At 42.0% G+C, this 18,087-nt stretch overlaps 1 protein-coding gene and 1 long non-coding RNA gene across 2 annotated transcripts in view; one reads left to right on the forward strand and one right to left on the reverse strand.

The window, feature by feature from the left end:
• Positions 1-18,087, reverse strand: part of MND1 (meiotic nuclear divisions 1) — a 34,425-nt gene that overhangs the window by 10,598 nt on the left and 5,740 nt on the right. Inside the window, exons 3-6 of the mRNA XM_083756061.1 lie at positions 17,829-17,886; positions 14,429-14,577; positions 2,759-2,833; positions 1,514-1,628 (exon numbers count right to left, since the gene is read on the reverse strand). Of these exons, the coding sequence (XP_083612187.1) occupies positions 1,514-1,628; positions 2,759-2,833; positions 14,429-14,577; positions 17,829-17,886 (397 nt within the window). The remainder of the gene's footprint in view (positions 1-1,513; positions 1,629-2,758; positions 2,834-14,428; positions 14,578-17,828; positions 17,887-18,087) is intronic.
• LOC310852616 lies at positions 16,758-17,039 on the forward strand. The gene is made up of 2 exons (XR_014568323.1): positions 16,758-16,910; positions 16,945-17,039. It is a non-coding gene; the product is annotated as an uncharacterized lncRNA (long non-coding RNA).

An 18,087-nucleotide genomic window follows, 5' to 3' on the forward strand; every position in this document is an offset into this window, starting at 1 on the left:
AGGGGAAATGTGTGTGCATCTTATGGAGCGGATGCAGGCAGGAGGCTCTGCTCGGCGCTCCCTTTAAAGAGCCGTGTGGAGCGTGTGTGAGGCTCTTGCGGGCTTTTCCCCGAGGAGGGAGAAAAAGGGAGTGTGGCTCCCGCTGCCCGGGAGAGGCTGCATGCGGCTATCCCATAAGCTAGGACAGCAAGAGGGATCGCTGCACGTGGCTCTGTCCCTTCCCCCACCTCCCGCAAAAGCCCCCAAGAGCCGCGCTCCCTTTAAAGAGAGCATGGCTCTTGCAGGAGGTGGGAGAAGGGACAGAGCATGCAGCTCTGTCCCTTTCCCCACCTCCCAGAAAAGCCACCAAGAGCTGCGCTCCCTTTAAAGAGCCGCGCGGAGTGTGTGTACGGCTCTTGGAGGCTTTTCCCCGAGGAGGGAGAAGCGCAACTCGTCAGTGACAGGCTGCCCTTCTCCCTCCTTGGGGAAAAGCCTGCAAGCACCGCACACACGCTCCACGCAGCTCGTGAAAGGGAGCGCTGAGCAGAGCCTGGGATGAATACAGTCTCTGCTCGGCGCTCCCTTTAAATAATATTTTTTCCCTCTGAAAACCAGGTGCATGTTATGGTCAGGTGCGTCTTATGGGGCGAAGAATACGGTACTTCTTCACACAGCCCATAAGCAGTTCATGGCATTCACTGCCACAGAACATGGCAATGACCACTAGCTTAGATAGCTTTCAAGGGGATTAAACAAAACGTATGGAATCTGCCAACAGTTGTTAGAACATGCTGCGTGCCACTGAATATCAGCTGCTGGGGAGCAACAGTAGGAGAGGGACATTGTCTTCATACCCTGATTGTGAACTTCTTAGAAGAATCTGACTGGTCAATGTGGGAAACAAGATGCTGGACCAAATGAACTTTTGGTTTGATCCAGCAGGACATAATCTTTTTTTCATTTATATAGCGCTTTCTCTTCCCTTCCCATGTCACAATCCACTCATACTATGTCTACAATATTTATCACCCAGCTACGTGTAAGTTACTTATCTAGATTACTCGTGGTGGGCCATTTTTAGTGGCCTGCCAACCTCTTTAAACAAGGCACTTCTTACCCTTTGAAAATCACCACATCTCACCTTGGTGTGGTGCCATTGTTAGGTCTTAGAGAGAAAACAGGAAGGAGTGCTGATAGGCAGCCACCAATATCACACTTATTTCCTAAACAACCCCCCTGCTCTGCTGAGTGTGCATGTGCATCTGCCTGCCTGGTGAGCATGTGTGGAAATGTGCAAGTGAGCATGTGCTGTCAGTCGCGGTCACCACTGGAGGGGTGGCCAACCCACAATGCAGAACTTGGGCTGAGAAAGGTTACCCACCCCTCATCTAGATATTAGTTTCCCTGCCATTGACAAGCTAACTGAGTTATTTAAAAGTTTTGCTAATGACTGAGGTTTCAGACGACACACCTGATATGTTCCAAAATTTCAGTTACTACACAGTGTGCTAAAATAACTCTAGACACAACTTACGGATTTCTTCAACAATATCCGGATCACATTCTTTGTATTTATCTATTTCTGCCTTTAATTGGTCTCTCTTCTGACGAAGGGCAGTAAGTTCCTTTATGAGTGCCGCACGTTCTGCCTGTGTTCAAAAATTAACCGGTATTCTTAAAAGGTGTCAATTACAACGTAAGTGTTTCACTCTACCCTCTTTTCTCTCTAAGGATGCAAGCACCAGATCTAGAGCTATGACACTGATTCAACAAACCAGACTTTATACATATTTGGGCTAAGTGGCATTGCCTGTAAAAAGTTCAAGCAGTTTTCAGTACAGTAAGGTCTTATCTTAAGTGTGATTAACTTGTGTGATTTCAGCCTTGCATGGCTGAAATCCCAGTGATTAACCGAATGCAAAGGTGGAAAACTTAAAAGCTCCTTTTGAGCTGGGTTTTCCCAGCACAGAAAGAGCCTTCCAGATGGTCACACAGAGGTGGGTCCAAGGCAGTGGTTCAGGTATATATGATTTTGCATATATGTGCCAACCCTGGAACCTAACTCCAACGCAAAACATCATCATACTGCATTATACTACTGCATTTGCCAGCAACGTTGAAATAGCATCTAATAACATCATAGTTGCGAAAATGTTCTGATGCAGAAGTGGGCATGTCCCGCCCTGAACATTTAACTCTTATTTGCAAGTGCAGTAAACCTTAGTAAGAAAAGCATTTAAAAAAAATAACAAGATCAATACAGTGGTGCCCCGCAAGACGAATGCCTCGCAAGACGGAAAACCCGCTAGACGAAAGGGTTTTCCGTTTTGGAGGTGCTTCGCAAAACGAATTTCCTATGGGCTTGCTTCGCAAGACGAAAATGTAATGCGAGTTCCTGTGGGGGTTTTTTCCTCCCCCCCTTTTTCTAAGCCGCTAAGCTGCTTATCTGCTTATCCGCTAAGCCGATAAGCCGCTAAAAGCCGCTAATAGCGCTAATGGCGCTAATCCGCTAAGCCGTCAATGGGCTTGCTTCGCAAGACGAAAAAACCGCTAGACGAAGAGACTCGCGGAACGGATTAATTTTGTCTTGCGAGGCACCACTGTACAAGACTTCCCCCCTTTCTTCCTATGCTTCTGCCCCCAATACACTACAAAGTTTTGCCTTATGCCACCTGCTGCCACAAATGCACCCCAATTTAAGAAATAACACCCACCTTTAACACCCCAAAGTTTTCAGATTATGTTTTATTGTGGATACTTCAAATTCAGTAAAACTTACAGTGTCTTGGCGCCCAATTTTTGATTTCTCAATGCTTTCTTGTAAGCTTTTTTTCTTTTGGCTATATTCTGAGAACTGAAGGGAGAGAAGAAACAGAAGTCAAAACAATTTATTTTTAGTAAAAACGTCTTCATCTTTATATTTGACTGTACTGTTACAATTTTTCAGCTCAAGAAATAACAGAGTAAGTCTGCTACAGGCCTAACCTTCAGTGATAAATCAGGATTCTGACCAAGACATGACTATTTCATAAACTCTCTTTAATCTTGAAGCATTTTAAATAGCAAAATAGGGTACAGGGAACATGACCAACTTCTTTTTACACCCTCCTAAAGGAAAAGGCAGGGATATTAAATGGGTTAATTTGATGCACACCTAGTGTCAAGAAACAAGGCTAGATAATCCCAAATTCCAAACACCCATCCTAGAGCTTGAGGAGCACTTCATTTCTTATAGATCAATTTCAGTATTTTGTCCTAGTTCTCACAAACAGCAGATGAGGAAGGAAATCTAATTCTGGACTGTAGCACTTCAGACCGCAAGTGCATCTTTAAGTTTCCAAGCATGCAACATCAAGTCTCTTGCAGTGGTGGTGGTGGGATACCCTCATCTGCTTCAGATCAAGTGGTGGATCACGTAGAGATTTGCCATCACAATTTCTTTTCATGAAAACTCCAATATGGGAGGAGGGGGTTTGCCTCTCCCACAATGTGAAATTTGCACATATAACCATTTATGGATATGACGGGTCTGCTACACTGAAGCAACACATTTGTTCTGGGTGAAACAACAAAGATACCTACATACCAAAGGGGTACAACAACTGAATCACCAAACTGAATACAACCCTCCAGCCATGTACTTAGGCCACTGAGCTTTAAACTTCTTGCTATGGTATCTTCAAAACTGCATCAAGGTGGTTTATGAAACCACTGAAAGGTCGCCATAAACAGCTGGTGGGTGTCAAGCTGTGCAGGCCTTCCAGATACCATGCAACAAAGACAGACAGGGTTTAATGAAATGAACAGTGACTATATTTATTATGAATTCAAGTAGAGTTCATGTGAATACACTTACACAGCTCTTTCCAACATTAAACAAAAAGACTAGATGGGATTCCAATGCACATTCATAGTTTATTAGCAGCTACTGTCAAAAAAGCACCATTGGCTAAGCAGTAACCTTACATGCTCCTAAGTTGCCCAGCAATTCAATTATCAACAAAATATAGTGAATATAATACTTATAATGCAGAGGCTATTGTGTTTCTAAGGTCTCAAGAAATCCTGCTTACATAGCACTTTTTCAGATTCATTCTTCCAGCACGACTAAGAACAGTTCGCAACACATTATTCAAATGACATTGCTAAGGTTCTCTTTTGCTGACTCACTGACAAGTACTTACAGCTCCCACTCTATCCACATCGCCTTTTATGGTGAAGCCCTTTTAAAAGGTGTCCTTCCACTGCAAAGATTTGCAGACCTCATCTCCTGTTTTTTTTTCTAGTCAAATGCAGAAACTCAGATACCCGCTTTCCAGATTCCAAAACTTTAAAGCAGACGAACATGAAATCTTCCCTTAAACTTGTTTTACAACTCTGTTTAGTAGTACAGTGGTACCTTGGTTGTCAAACTTAATCCGTTTGACTCCTGGAACCGTTCAAAAACCAAGACGCAGCTTCCAATTGGCCGCAGGAGCTTCCTGCATAATAATAATAATAATAATAATAATAATAATAATAATAATAATAATAATTTTTATTTATACCCCGCCCTCCCAAGGCCGGGTTCAGAGCGGCTTACAAGCAATAATAAAAACAAGTTGAATGATTACAACTTAAAAACAAAATTAAAATACAACATTAAAATAATGAAACATTAAAATATTAAAATGTAGCCTCATCGCAGGAGGAGAAGGAAAAGAAAAAAAGAAAGAGAGGGAGGGAATCAAATTGGCTCCAAGCCAAAGGCCAGGCAGAACAACTCTGTCTTACAGGCCCTGCGGAAAGAAATCAGATCCTGCAGGGCCCTGGTCTCATGAGGCAGAGCGTTCCACCAGGCCGGAGCCAGAGTTGAAAAGGCCCTGGCTCTGGTAGAAGCTAATCTAACTTCCTTAGGGCCCGGGACCACTAGGGTGTTGCTATTTATGGACCTTGAGGCTCTCCATGCGGCATACTGGGAAGAGGCGGTCCCGTAGGTACAAGGGTCCTAGGCCGTGAAGGGCTTTAAAGGTCAAAAGCAGCACCTTAAATCTGACCCTGTACTCCACTGGGAGCCAGTACAGCTTGAAAAGCACTGGATGAATATGCTCCCATGGCAGAGACCCCGTGAGGAGCCTCGCTGCAGCACTCTGCACCCGCTGGAGTTTCTGGGACAGTTTCAAGGGCAGCCCCGCGTAGAGCGAATTACAGTAGTCAAGCCTGGAGGTGACCATCGCATGGATCACTGTGGCTAGGTCGGGGCGGGAAAGGTAAGGGACCAACTTCTAGTGGAAGCCGCGTTGGAAGTTCGGCTTCCAAAAAAAGTTTGCAAACCAGAACACTTACTTCTGGGTTTGCGGCGTTCGGGAGCCAAGCCGTTCGACAGCCAAGGTACCACTGTAGTAGAAAAGTTTCTACAAACCTCACTGCAGTGCTAAGAACACATATTAGAAGAAGAAAAAAGTTGTGATGAAATCAATGACCCTTTCTCCCAGATAGCCATGTTTACAATCATGGTGTTGCTCACGCAAATGCAAGCCCTAATCATAAAATATGCACTGGCTAGAATTCAAACCAATGTCCTTCAAAGTGCAGGCACTGAAAAGTATTCCTTGCTATAATGACCTTTTAATGCTGTAACACACTTAATATTTTATAGCCAGGAAAACAATGTAAATATGGCATAAGGACATATTAAAAAACACACAAACTGCAATGCTAAAGTAATCACAACTGAGTTCTGACCACTGCTTTTTTCTCCAGGGGGTACTCATGGCCACGCAGTACCGGCACTCCCCCCCCCCCAAAAGAAAGCTCTGGTTGAAAGTGTGGCATTTATTGTAACAACTTCATGGTGAGTACTGGCACATTTTTTTCTAGAAGCAAAGCACTGGTTCTGACCACCATACAAATCCTATGTTCTTAACCACTTATAATGGTTTGCACACCTGCAATCTAGAAAGGCATGCACACATGCATACACCATAGAAATAAAATTAAAAAACTGACTGTTATGCCATGAATCTGGCCACATCCTCAGGAACAGGGAAATGTTAGTAGCCTGGTTTACACATTAAATCTAAACCACAGATAAAGCAAACTGGTTTAAAGTGAACACACAGGGAAACAAGCCAGAATCTGGTTTATCATGATGTCCAAACGTACTCCTAGTTTGTTTCTCTCCAAATAAACCATGAACGTTGCCAAAGTTTGTTCTTGGCTTAATGTTTGTGGTTTGTTTGGGGAAAACAAACCACAAGCCCAGGTTCCAATGTCACAACAAGCCAGACTCTGGCTTGCGTCCTGGAATTCCAGCAGAGGCAGGGAAGGACACATGCAACAAGTCTTGGTGCAACCCAAATAACATCTAAGAGTTTCATTTTCATGTCCGCTGCTACTTTCCCTTTCCAGCAGACTCCACGACTTCAGTGTCAGTCAAAATCCCTCACCCCATTAGCTTCGGTTTATGTTCTATCTAGCCAGCTAATGCATTCTGGAGAACTCAAAAGCTTGCACACTATTTGTAACATTTCGGTTGCCCTAATAATGGTAATGCCCTACCATGTATTCCAAAAAAGAACCTGGCTTCAGTATTTAAATGCTAGTTGGTAAATGTAATCTGGTTTACAAGGAACTGTCTGGATCTATTGGGAAGAATTCAGTGCATTCATTTCATCAGCGCAAGGACTTTTGGCTGCAGAACAGACCTTTCCCCCTCTCTCCTCTTCTCCCCCCCCCCAATCTGTTCCGTTTTGAGGGGTTGTCAAGCCTCTGGAGCAGATTATGGGAGGTTGCACATGGAGAGAGCAAAATAAAGGAAGTTCCTGTTGCACAAACAGAAATCCTTGCGACAATGGAGCAAGTACACTGGATACCCATAGTTCTGCAAGTAACTCTTAGACACCAGCTGCCCTCTACTTGTAGCAAGCAGACAATAACATCCAGATTGATACACTAGATTTGATGAGCGGTTCTGTCATAACGCAGTAAGATTTTTGATTAACTATATAGTGATATTCTACAACAGATCATTTTATCAGTGCAGTGTATCTCTTATTTTCTTATTTAATTAATTCTGCTCATGGCAATATATATGCAATTGCAAAAAGTGTGTGTGTGTGTGCTTTGCTTTGCCAGTTAGAAAACCTTACAGCTAGCAAACAGAAACTAATTAATTCAGGCAAAGTACTGCTTTTTATAGTAAGACAAAATTGGAACGGGGACATTTTTGTATATTGAAAAGGCAGAGCAAAGCCTCAGTGCCTCATAACTGAGCTCTCTGGCTTGGCCTGAGGGACAGATGGTTGGCTGTGGAATTCTACATACACCAATTCAGTTTTAAAGGAGGCAGCAGAGAATAAAAAGGAGAGCTTTAACTGCATCTACCCAAAATCTGCAACCATGTGTGATTTTGCATATCCATAATCCTCCCACATGCTTTACCTGGCACCAAATCCCATTTAGCATTTTGATGAGCTATTTTCTGTTCACTAGAGTTCCATAATCACCAGTCCATCTCCTCAGAAGTAAATCCAATTCAAGCTGCTATGGACTTACAACTGAAGACATTTTTGTTTCAACAACCTTTTTTCAGCTGGATTGGGGGGGGGTGTTGTTTTTAAAACCTATTTCAGTTGTTTTTATTGTAAATCACCTTGAAATCTATATATGAAATGTGATTCATAAAATCATCACCATCACCATGAGGATGGCCGGCTAGTTCTTGAAGCTATGCATTGGAGCAGAGGTCTAAGTCACAAGAGGTCTTAATGTTAGGAGCAAAGTGAACAGGTGTAGAACTTAAGCAATAGATATTATGCTAGAATTTTGTTAGGGGAAGTCACCTTTGTCTAGGATTATCAGTCGCTCTACAGTAGGTACCCAATTTACCAAGCAACCTGGAATGCAGACTGTGAATGAATTAAGCAATGTCTTCTAGCTCATACTGACAGCTGCAAACATGATGGAATTCTGCAATCCTAACTCAAATTGTCTATTCACAGTACAACTATTACAGACCAACTAAACAGAAAAGTTTCCTATACTCTTGGGCTTGCTACTTTCAACATTCTAGACATTCTGGCCCAGTTCAAAGCCCCCTTGAGAGTGAAAAAAGAGAAGCAAGTAAGAGATCTTGTATGTGAATTAGGCAAGCACCACGAACACAAATGTTAGCTGCCCAGCTGTCATCTAACTTGAGCTTCAGTTCCCATGTCCTCCTGGGCATCGTCTTCTCTGTGTCTTTCAATGTTTGGTTGCAGTGCTCCTGATCTGCCCCCTGTTTATGGTTCATTTTCACACTGGTATATCTGCTTCTACTGAAAATGTACTTGCTACCCTGCACCCCAAACCTACAGCTAATCAGTTCACTCAAGGCTGTTCATGTGCTGGCTAGCCTCAGCACAGTCTGCTGTTAACTCCAAATGCCTGGGGGCAGCCCTCCTTTTCCACTTACAAACTTTTTTTTCCTGGCAAAGCTCCTGTGCTTTGAGAACTACAATGCAGGCAGAAATCCCACAATTAAACCTGTTCCCAGCATGAAGAAGCTATGACTGGATAAACATGACCTGCAAAATGTATGCCTGCGATGCAAGTGTTAAAAGCACAGAAACAGTGCGAAATCAACGACTGACAATACATTTTGGCATCTGAGGTGAACCACAAAATGGTCTTAGAATTAAACCCCAAAGTATAATTCTAAGACCCAAACAGGCTGTTGGCCAGCTATCTACACTGATTACAGTTTGTCGTCATTCAAAAGTAGAATAATCCTAGGTTTTGTCTGGTCTTGGGTGGAATTGTGTTGAAGTATCTCATCTGCCAAAGGCTCAGGAAGGATGATTTGAGCTTAGTCACTTTCAGTCTCAGTTTCCTGTAAACGAAAGTGATTGTAATGTTTCTGAATACTCTTGAGAAGAGAGGCAAGATAAAGGTCTGAAAAACACATTTGTAACAAAAGTTCCATGTAAATTAATTAAAATGGATGGATGTTGTTGCTTAGTTAGTCGTGTCCGATTCTTCGTGACCCCATGGACCAGAGCACGCCAGGCACTCCTGTCTTCCACTGTCTCCCACAGTTTGGTCAAACTCATGCTGGTAGCTTCAAGAACACTGTCCAACCATCTTGTCCTCTGTCGTCCCCTTCTTCTTGTGCCTTCAATCTTTCCCAACATCAGGGTCTTTTCCAGGGAGTCTTCTCTTCTCATGAGGTAGCCAAAGTATTGGAGCCTCAGCTTCAGGATCTGTCCTTCCAGTGAGCACTCAGGGCTGATTTCCTTAAGAATGGATAGGTTTGATCTTCTTGCAGTCCATGGGACTCTCAAGAGTCTCCTCCAGCACCATAATTCAAAAGCACCAATTCTTCGGTGATCAGCCTTCTTTATGGTCCAGCTCTCACTTCCATACATCACTACTGGGAAAACCATAGCTTTGACTATACGGACCTTTGTCGGCAAGGTGATGTCTCTGCTTTATGGGTGGATAGGGTGCTATATTTCTAGAGTAAGGCTCACTAATTACCAGAAACACACAAATCAGGTGTTTTTTTGTGCTATTACCTTCCACATCACAGATGGCTTGATATAGGACATAATGCTCCAAAAATTGTGATTCTCCAGGAATATAGGGGGCCATTTCACTAAGTCAGAATGCACCCAGGTTTAGTCATACTGTTAAAAATTCCAAGGAGCAGAAAAAGTCTTGTTTTCCTGGTTGGGTGCAGATGAGTCAGACACCACTGCTGGTCCAAAATGTGCTGGGTGTGGTTCAGCAATTCCTCAAAGGCTAAAAAAACTGTAGGGTTTTATAACAGCAGTTGCTGAATGGGTGTCTTTGAATACTGACAGAACTTTCTTTTGAGGAGAGAAAATCTTCCCAGTCTATGTATAAAGCATGAATTTGGTTGCATGTGGATAAAAACACATTTTAGCACATGTATCTTCTAAACCAAAGGCAACACAGAAATTTGTTGGTATGCCAAGCAGAACATTAAGGCCCAATTCAAATGTGGGGAATTTTTATTTTATTTTATTCTGCATATTGTACAGTCCTTTTTGGACTGCCACTTCTGATTGTGAACTGCAAGATCACATGTTTGAAAACTACCTTACAAAAACGATTCCCTGTTTGTTGAAAGCTTGCACATCAGGGCAAAACGAGGCCAAGGGAATCTCTGACCAGACACTCTGGGAGTTTAAATATTTCAGCCCCACACCCCCAAACTCCTTGGAGCCAGTTTGAAACCTTCTCTGTAGTTTAGGTCCAGTTTGGTTTGCCAAGTCTGCAGCTCTCCTGGCTCTTTAGCCCACTAAATAGCATTTCCATATTTTCCTACATCCCAAGGCCTCGTGCACAGCAGCAGCATCTCATGTGCCTGAACCTCTGCAAAATGTACCTCCAAGGGATCCTGGGTGTTTACTAGTGTTGTCAGGAATTCTGGTGCTTGGGATTTTGCACCAGTGTTCTAGGACAGCATAGAGACTATGCTGCAAGGCTCTTCCAAGCTCCTGTTTGGACTACTGCAATGCACTGCAGGTGGGACTACCTTTGAAGGCTGCTGACAAACTTCAATTATTTCAAAATAGAGCTTTGATTTTGCTAATTGGGACTGGAAAGTAAGAGTATTTATCAACTTCACTACTCCCACTCCACTTCCAGGCCCAATTTAACGAACTAGCTTTGACCTTTAATGCTTTGGGGGAGGGCCATAGGTCAGTGATATTCACCAGCAACTTCAAGTAGGCCTGGGAATGTCTTCTGGATGAAATCGCAACATCAATACGAGGAACACTGATCTAGAGCAGGCATGTCCAACCGGTCGATCACTATCTTGGTTGATCGTGGGGCATCCCTGGTCGACTGTGTGATCCAGATCAATTGGCCAAAAAAAAGGTCAACAACTGTAGGAGTAGATCGCAGTCTCTTGGGAGTTGGACATACCTGATCTAAAGAGACTAATAGGTCTGATTCCATATAAAGCAGCTGCCCGTGTGACAAAGGTACCTTAAAGATCACCTGTCTCCACCTAATCTTCTGTTTAGCGAAGTTTTTTAATGTTTGATGTTTTATCACATTTTTAATATTCTGTTGGCAGCCGCCCAGAGTGGCTGGGGAAACCCAGCCAGATGGGTGGAGTTTTTTTTTTTTTTTTTTATTATTATTATTATTATTATTATTATTATTATTATTATTATTATTTTACTGAGGTCCTTCTCCAGGTGCCATCAATGGATGGCAATTGGTATAATACCCTTTTTAGTGGTGGTACTTTGAGTTTACTTTGTTGTCATTTCAGCACCAGGTAATTTTATTCCAGCCCAGGTTTCTATTTCCTGATTTTTTACAAAATAAATTGTTTTACCAGAGCCCATTCCAAACTGACCTGTGAGAAGGAGGGTGATTTAAGCATGCCTGGTTATAGAAACTGGTTATCAACTGACATTTATTCTGATATCAATTTACTATGACAGCACACTTCAATAAAGACACAACCAGCATACTAGGTTGCTTGTTATGTCAACATGCATTGCTTTAAACTCTCACTCCTGCCTTTGTGACTCATACACAGCTGTCCCCACTCCTAAGAAAAGTTCCTTTTTCTGTCCTTTAAGCAGTGCCCTATGAGTGGAGACTAGATTGCATTCTGTGTTCTGTACAGCATGTTGTTTATGAAAAGAAGTGGTAAATAATAAAAGCTGCAACAACGGAATCTTTGGGGACACCTGTGCCATAAATCCAATAAGCATTAAATAGAAAATAACACAGTCACTGACATCTCATTAGACTATTTTACAATCCCGTAAGCCATACTCAAATGAGGCACACAATTAAGTTACTTTTCTGAAGAATTACATTGCGAGCCTGCAGGCAACACCAGTTGTAAAATTATTTTTGTACAAGGCTTCGTTAGAGCCCGTATATAAATATTATGACAATCTCCTCCCCCACACTAGTAACTAATAGGTATACCTTAAACCTTATGTAACCTGATAAATACATACTTAAGAAATGTTGTAACACTCCTGTCTTCTTGAACTCTGCAGGATAGCGGAGGTAGGTGGGGGTGGCCAACTGTTCTAACACAACTCACTATTCACAATGAACAAATCCTATATGCATGAATCTAATACAGGTTTTGCAGGAGCTTAAGGAAACCTTTAATCAAGAGAAACAGCAATATTAAAACAACAATGACACATTGGTCGGAACATTTACTCTTGAAGCTATAGCTGATCAGGCTGATCCACAACCTGCTGAAACTAATAGCTGAATACCTAGTCCTGTTCTGTTAAATAAAATAACTTGAAGTATATACAAAGTAATGCATAAATGTATTTGGCATGTATTTAAAAAGCACCTGCTGCATTTATATTCTCCAACGTTAAAGAATGATTAGCCATGACAGCCCACGGTTGGTACCCTATCCCAGGCATAGGCAAACTTGGCCCTCCAGATGTTTTGGGATGACAACTCCCATCATCCCTAGCTAACAGGACCAAGGAATGATGGGAGTTGTCGTCCCCAAACATCTGGAGGGCCGAGTTTGCCTATGCCTGCCCTATCCCAACACAATCTGAAAGCATGCAAGACCGTAAGGGAGCAAAAGAAGAGCCTTGCTGGATTAAACCAATGGCACCATCTAGTCCAGTATCCTGTTCTCACAGTGGCCAAACAATTGTCTACAGGAAGCCACAAACAGGACACCAACACCAAAGTACGCTCTTCATTTGTCTTCCCCGGTTCCTGGTATTCGGTCATACTGCTTCAAAACTGGATGCAGTACACAGCTATCATGGCTTGCCTTATCTTCTCTGAACTTGAACCAATACATTTTGTTCAATACTCTGAAATGAACCAATACATTTTTAAAGCCATCTAAGTTGGTGGCCATCGGTACATCTGAAGGGACTGGATGCCATACGTTAACTTTGCACTGTCTGAATCTTTGCCTGTCCTGAATCTTTAATTTGTCTGTCCTGTATATATTTCAACATTTGTGAAATTTTCTTTTTTGTTGCAGTGGCTGCACTCTACATTGACATTTTCATTGGGCAGCCACCATGATCCCAACATCTCTTTCTTGGTGCAGTCATGATCAGGATAGGTTTTATAGGATGTAAAGTTCAAAGATTTGCAGCGAAAGCGCACTACAGCAAACACAGCAAAACCTTCATCAAATTCAATCAGTCAAATTTAAATCTCTCACTTTTTAACAATTAGTCAACTAAAGCTTAACATTTAATCAAACAACCACCACGAAGCTTTTTGTATCCAATAATCCTGTAAAAGAAGACTGGAGAGTGGAATAATTGTAGGCTACAGGATGGTGGTCTCTTCCCCCACTCACAGAGAACAAGAAGAAAGACCCCTAAAGCATACTTTCCTCCAAGTTCAGAGCACTAAACAGATCCTCGCCTCCCTGTGACCAGTATCCCTTTCCTCATTTTGCCACAGACAGTACAATGAACAGCTGTTAAAATATAGAAAGAAAATTCAGATTTTTTTTCATTTCTGAAGTCACAAGAGATTTCTAAGTTGTTAGGAAGTAGTTTGAGCAAGCACTTAAAATGTCCCATTCTACAGGGCATTCATTCACTGAAAAATTAACTGTATTCATTCCATATGAATCTTAGAATTTCATTTCCTTAAAGGAACCAATACACCCCTGTATATTTTTCACTAGATTCTGTGTTAGTGGTGCTTTGTAATTACCAAAGTAATTTGGTTTAAGCTATCAATGCTTTACTTCAGCTTGATTAGATGGCACACTATCCACGACAGGGGAAAATACGAGTCTGAGATCATTTCCCAGAGAGAGGAATATTTTAATTTAATAATTATTTCATTGAAGAATCAACTAATTCTGTAGAAGGGTCAGCACAGATGGAACAAACTGTTGTTCCTTCACAGTAGTAAATAAATCAAGAACAGACCATGGGATTGTGTATTTCCTCCAACCTTCCCTAAGGTACAAACTCTGCTTTTTGAAAAGAGACCATACATTGGATTATTCCTCCACCCCACGCCCTGCTGCCCTTAACTATGTATGCATCTAAGTTAATCATAGTTAAGGCTATGAATGCTGAGGTCATAATCTAGAACTTAAACATCTTGGATGCAAAATGATTATTACGCCCAGTAAATATTTTAAGTGCTATCTATTAAGCATACAGCTCGAAACATATGCCTAGGGCCAAAGAACTAGGTTACATGTAGAGACATTCTGAAAGTCTTTGTGCCCTGAAGAACGGATTATAAATAGTTGTAATGAATAAATATTTGAGAGAAAAGGCCAGTGGCTTCAAATTATGTAACAGGCCAGGTTTACAACCACCAACATGTTGGTTTATTAACTGCGAGAATAGAAGAGGGGGAAATGTTACTTGAAATGATGCTGGCCAACAGCCATGGATGGAGGCATCCCTCCATCCATGTGTGGTGGATGGCAGGTAGACTACAAACCTTGAATTACCTGATTCTGCAGTTCCTCCAGTTTACGCTTTCTTGCATGAAGAGCTTTACTTGGAAAAGCCCAAAAATAATTTGAAGTCCCAATCCTGTCCGTGTCCACCATACTATCATCGACTAAGCTCTGTAAGACCTCCTTCACCGACATAGCAGCTGTCAAGGACACAAACACTGCATTACAACACTTTTACTGGACATTGAGAACTCTGGCTAATTCTGAAACCATACTAAATACTACAAGTATTGTACTTGGGAAAATTCTGCCAGTCACTGCAGGACAGTATGGATTAAATTAGGGTTGCTGAGCATGAGCAAATACAGGCCCTACTCTTGAGCTTCCCATAGGCTGGCAACTGTGAGAACAGGATGCTGGCCTGACCCAGGAAGCTCATATTGCACTTCTAAGAGAATCTCTGCCACAAGGCATGAAAATTGTCACGTGATGGGAAAATATTCATGTGACATATTCCTCAGAAGATGACATAAGACTCTACTCTAGCGGAATAACTGAGGGTGGTTCTATAGGGTATGCTACTGTCAGTACCAGTACAGTGGTACCTCGGGTTGCAGACGCTTCAGGTTACAGACTCCGCTAACCCAAAAATAGTACCTTGGATTAAGAACTTTTCTTCAGGATGAGAACAGAAATCGTGCTCCGGCGGCGCAGCAGCAGCGGGATGCCCCATTAGCTAAAGTGGTGCTTCAGGTTAAGAACAGTTTCAGGTTAAGAACAGACCTCCAGAACGAATTAAGTTCTTAACCCAAGGTACCACTGTACCTTCTTTTTAAATTAATGTTTATTAAAGATTTCTTAGTGTACAAAAATATGTGCATTGTCTCTTTTTTCAAGTTGTGTTTTCTACAGATCACTTACATTTGTTGTGAGACATTAGTGTTGCATGCAGTATTTAGGTTGGGAAGAAAAGAGGGGGGAAAGAAGGGGAGGGAGCAAAGGGTGGGGTGGAGTGGCAAAGCTTCTATTTTTCTACTTAGTGTATGTGTGGGGTTCTGTGTCAGCGTCACGTGTGTGGGTTCTCTTTCTATTCACCTGATATATTTCCTTGGTGGTGAAAAAGGTTGGGGTGGCTTAGGATGTGCTTGGTTGTCTTTGGTTGGCTTTGTTTATGTGTGTGAGTGTGTGGGTTTTTGGGTCAGGCTAGACCTATTGATTTGTATGCTGACAGTGAATTATTGTTGTTGTCTTCTTGGGCTATGTATGTGATAAAGGGGAACCCAACCAGGGTGAAGGTGTCTTCTTCTATTTGTCCCCATGTCAGTTATTGGTTAATTTTTCTTCTAATAAGGCTGTTTCCTATACTATTTGATACCATTGGACCATGTTTACTCCTGACAGGTCTCTTCAGTCTGGCTATGATGCTTCTGGCTACTGAGAGTAGATGGGTTATAAGCTCTGTATAATGTGAGTGGGAATTATTATCCTGGAAGATGTCAAGAGGCCACGTCTGTAGTTTCCAAGGGACTTATTGAACTCATTCAACAGCCATCGTTGCGAGGTCATGGTATTATTATTATTACTATTATTATTTATTAAATTAAACTGGAAGGGGTATTGTTTTTATATTCTACCTGTTCCAAGATAATTCTGAATAGTAGCATGATGCAAGTTTTATTTATTTGGGTATCTAGCCCTTGCCATCTTAAATCTCACAGCTCATTATAATTTCTAAAATAAACTAGTCAAAAGGAAATGCACACAAAGTCTCAGGCACAGAAAACTTAGCTCTAGTCTCCAAAATCAGCCCAAATAAAAGTTATTTAGTGTATTGAATCAAGTTGTACTCGGGGTCGCCCACTAAAATGAATGATTCTACATTAGTAATTTTTAATAATGTCAATTGGATACAACTCATCATATCTAGAGCAGGTTTTGGGAATTTCTGGCTCTTGAAATGTTGTTGGCATACAATTCCCATCATCTCATCTCTGACTACTAGCCATGCAACCCCTGATTTAGATGTTGTTCAGAATACAGAAAATTTGTAGAGTAAAAAAATTTAAGACTTGTTTAAGCATTGCTGAAATTGCCTCTCTGTGTCCCCCTGCTGCCCAAATCTGGCACACAGATGGCATAACCACAGCTGACATATTGCAGAGGAACACAGGGAATAGAACTGGTCTCTTTGGCAGGTATGTCAGAAACAATTATACTTTGAATTCCTAAAATGGCTACAGAACCAAAAAAAATTAAGCATTCACCTTTTATAAAAAAATAAATAAATCACTTGTCTGGCCAAAGAAGAAAACAACTCCCTCCCCCCACAGTCCATTTTTAGCATTTCAATTATATATTACAGTGGTGCCCCGCAAGACGAATGCCTCGCAAAATGAAAAACGTGCAAGACGAAAGGGTTTTTCGGTTTTTGCGTCGCTTCGCTAGACGAATTTCCCTATGGGCTTGCTTCGCAAGACGAAACGTCTTGCGAGTTCTTGCGAGTTTTCTTCCTTTTTCTTAAAGCCGCTAAGCCGTTAATAGCCGCTAAGCCGTTAATAGCCGCTAAGCCATTAATAGCCGTGCTTCGCAAGACGAAAAAACCGCAAGACGAAGAGACTCGCGGAACGGATTAATTTCGTCTTGCGAGGCACCACTGTAATTATGGAGCAAGAAGTGTTATATGTGTGTAGAAATTCCACACAAACAACAAGGTCAGTATGTTTTGATTCTCCCTTGTTCCTCCCTTATCAGCCTACAGCAACTATGGGGAACTGTCCAGCTTGCAGGCCTAATTCAGTCCACTGGGTCTCTCCATCTGGTCCATCAGGCTGTTCTAGCCAAGCCACACCCACATCAGGTATGAGGCATGCAAATAAGTGGTTGGACCAAAGGGAGTCTGCAAGCACCACAGACCAGCAGATTGGCAACTCCTGCAAATACCTGTGCATAGCTTTCTGCAAGCACCGACAACCAGGTAAGTGTCAAGGCTTGCATAACTCCATACATGGTGCTGTGCAAATCCCAACAATCAGCTAATTGACACCAACACAAAAATGGGTTTCCTGGTGTGATTGTGAAAACAGGTGATTGATATGTGGGCACCCACATCAACCTGCCAAACGTGGCCCATGGGGCAAGGGGTGGAAGGAAGAAGTAAGGATCTGCCTGATGGTCAGATCCAGTTCCCTACCCCTCACCTACACCATGAAGAGCACAGCACTCGTATAGTTCCTTACAATACTGCTATTTAGATCACGTTCTTAAAGTTTATGCGTGAACAGGATGTGATACATAGCTGTCAACGTTTCCACTTTTTTAAGGGAAATTTCCTTATTCCGAATAGGATTCCTCGCAAGAAAAGGGAAAAGCTGACAGCTATGATGTGATTCCCTGGCAAAACTGTTTGCTATTATGAGTAAAAGGTTGGTGGGAAATAAGTCTAGGTACTCACTGATTCCTTTCTCTTTTGGAGCAATTTTCTCAATGTCTTTTAGTTGGAATACATCTTTCTGTCACAAATAAAATAAAAACAACATACACATCATCCATAATCATACAGTGACTCTGAAATTCCTTCAATTAATCTAAGGGCTTGTGGTTTTAAGAGTAACATTTATGACTCAGTGCTCTTTGCAGCTTACATAAGTTACTGCACCACATTACTGCTTTCACATATGGGAACTGGTTATCCTTCTGATTAATTTCCTACC

The sequence above is a fragment of the Podarcis gaigeae genome (genome assembly GCF_964106915.1).
Source record: "Podarcis gaigeae genome assembly, chromosome: 9".
Lineage (NCBI taxonomy): Eukaryota > Metazoa > Chordata > Lepidosauria > Squamata > Lacertidae > Podarcis > Podarcis gaigeae.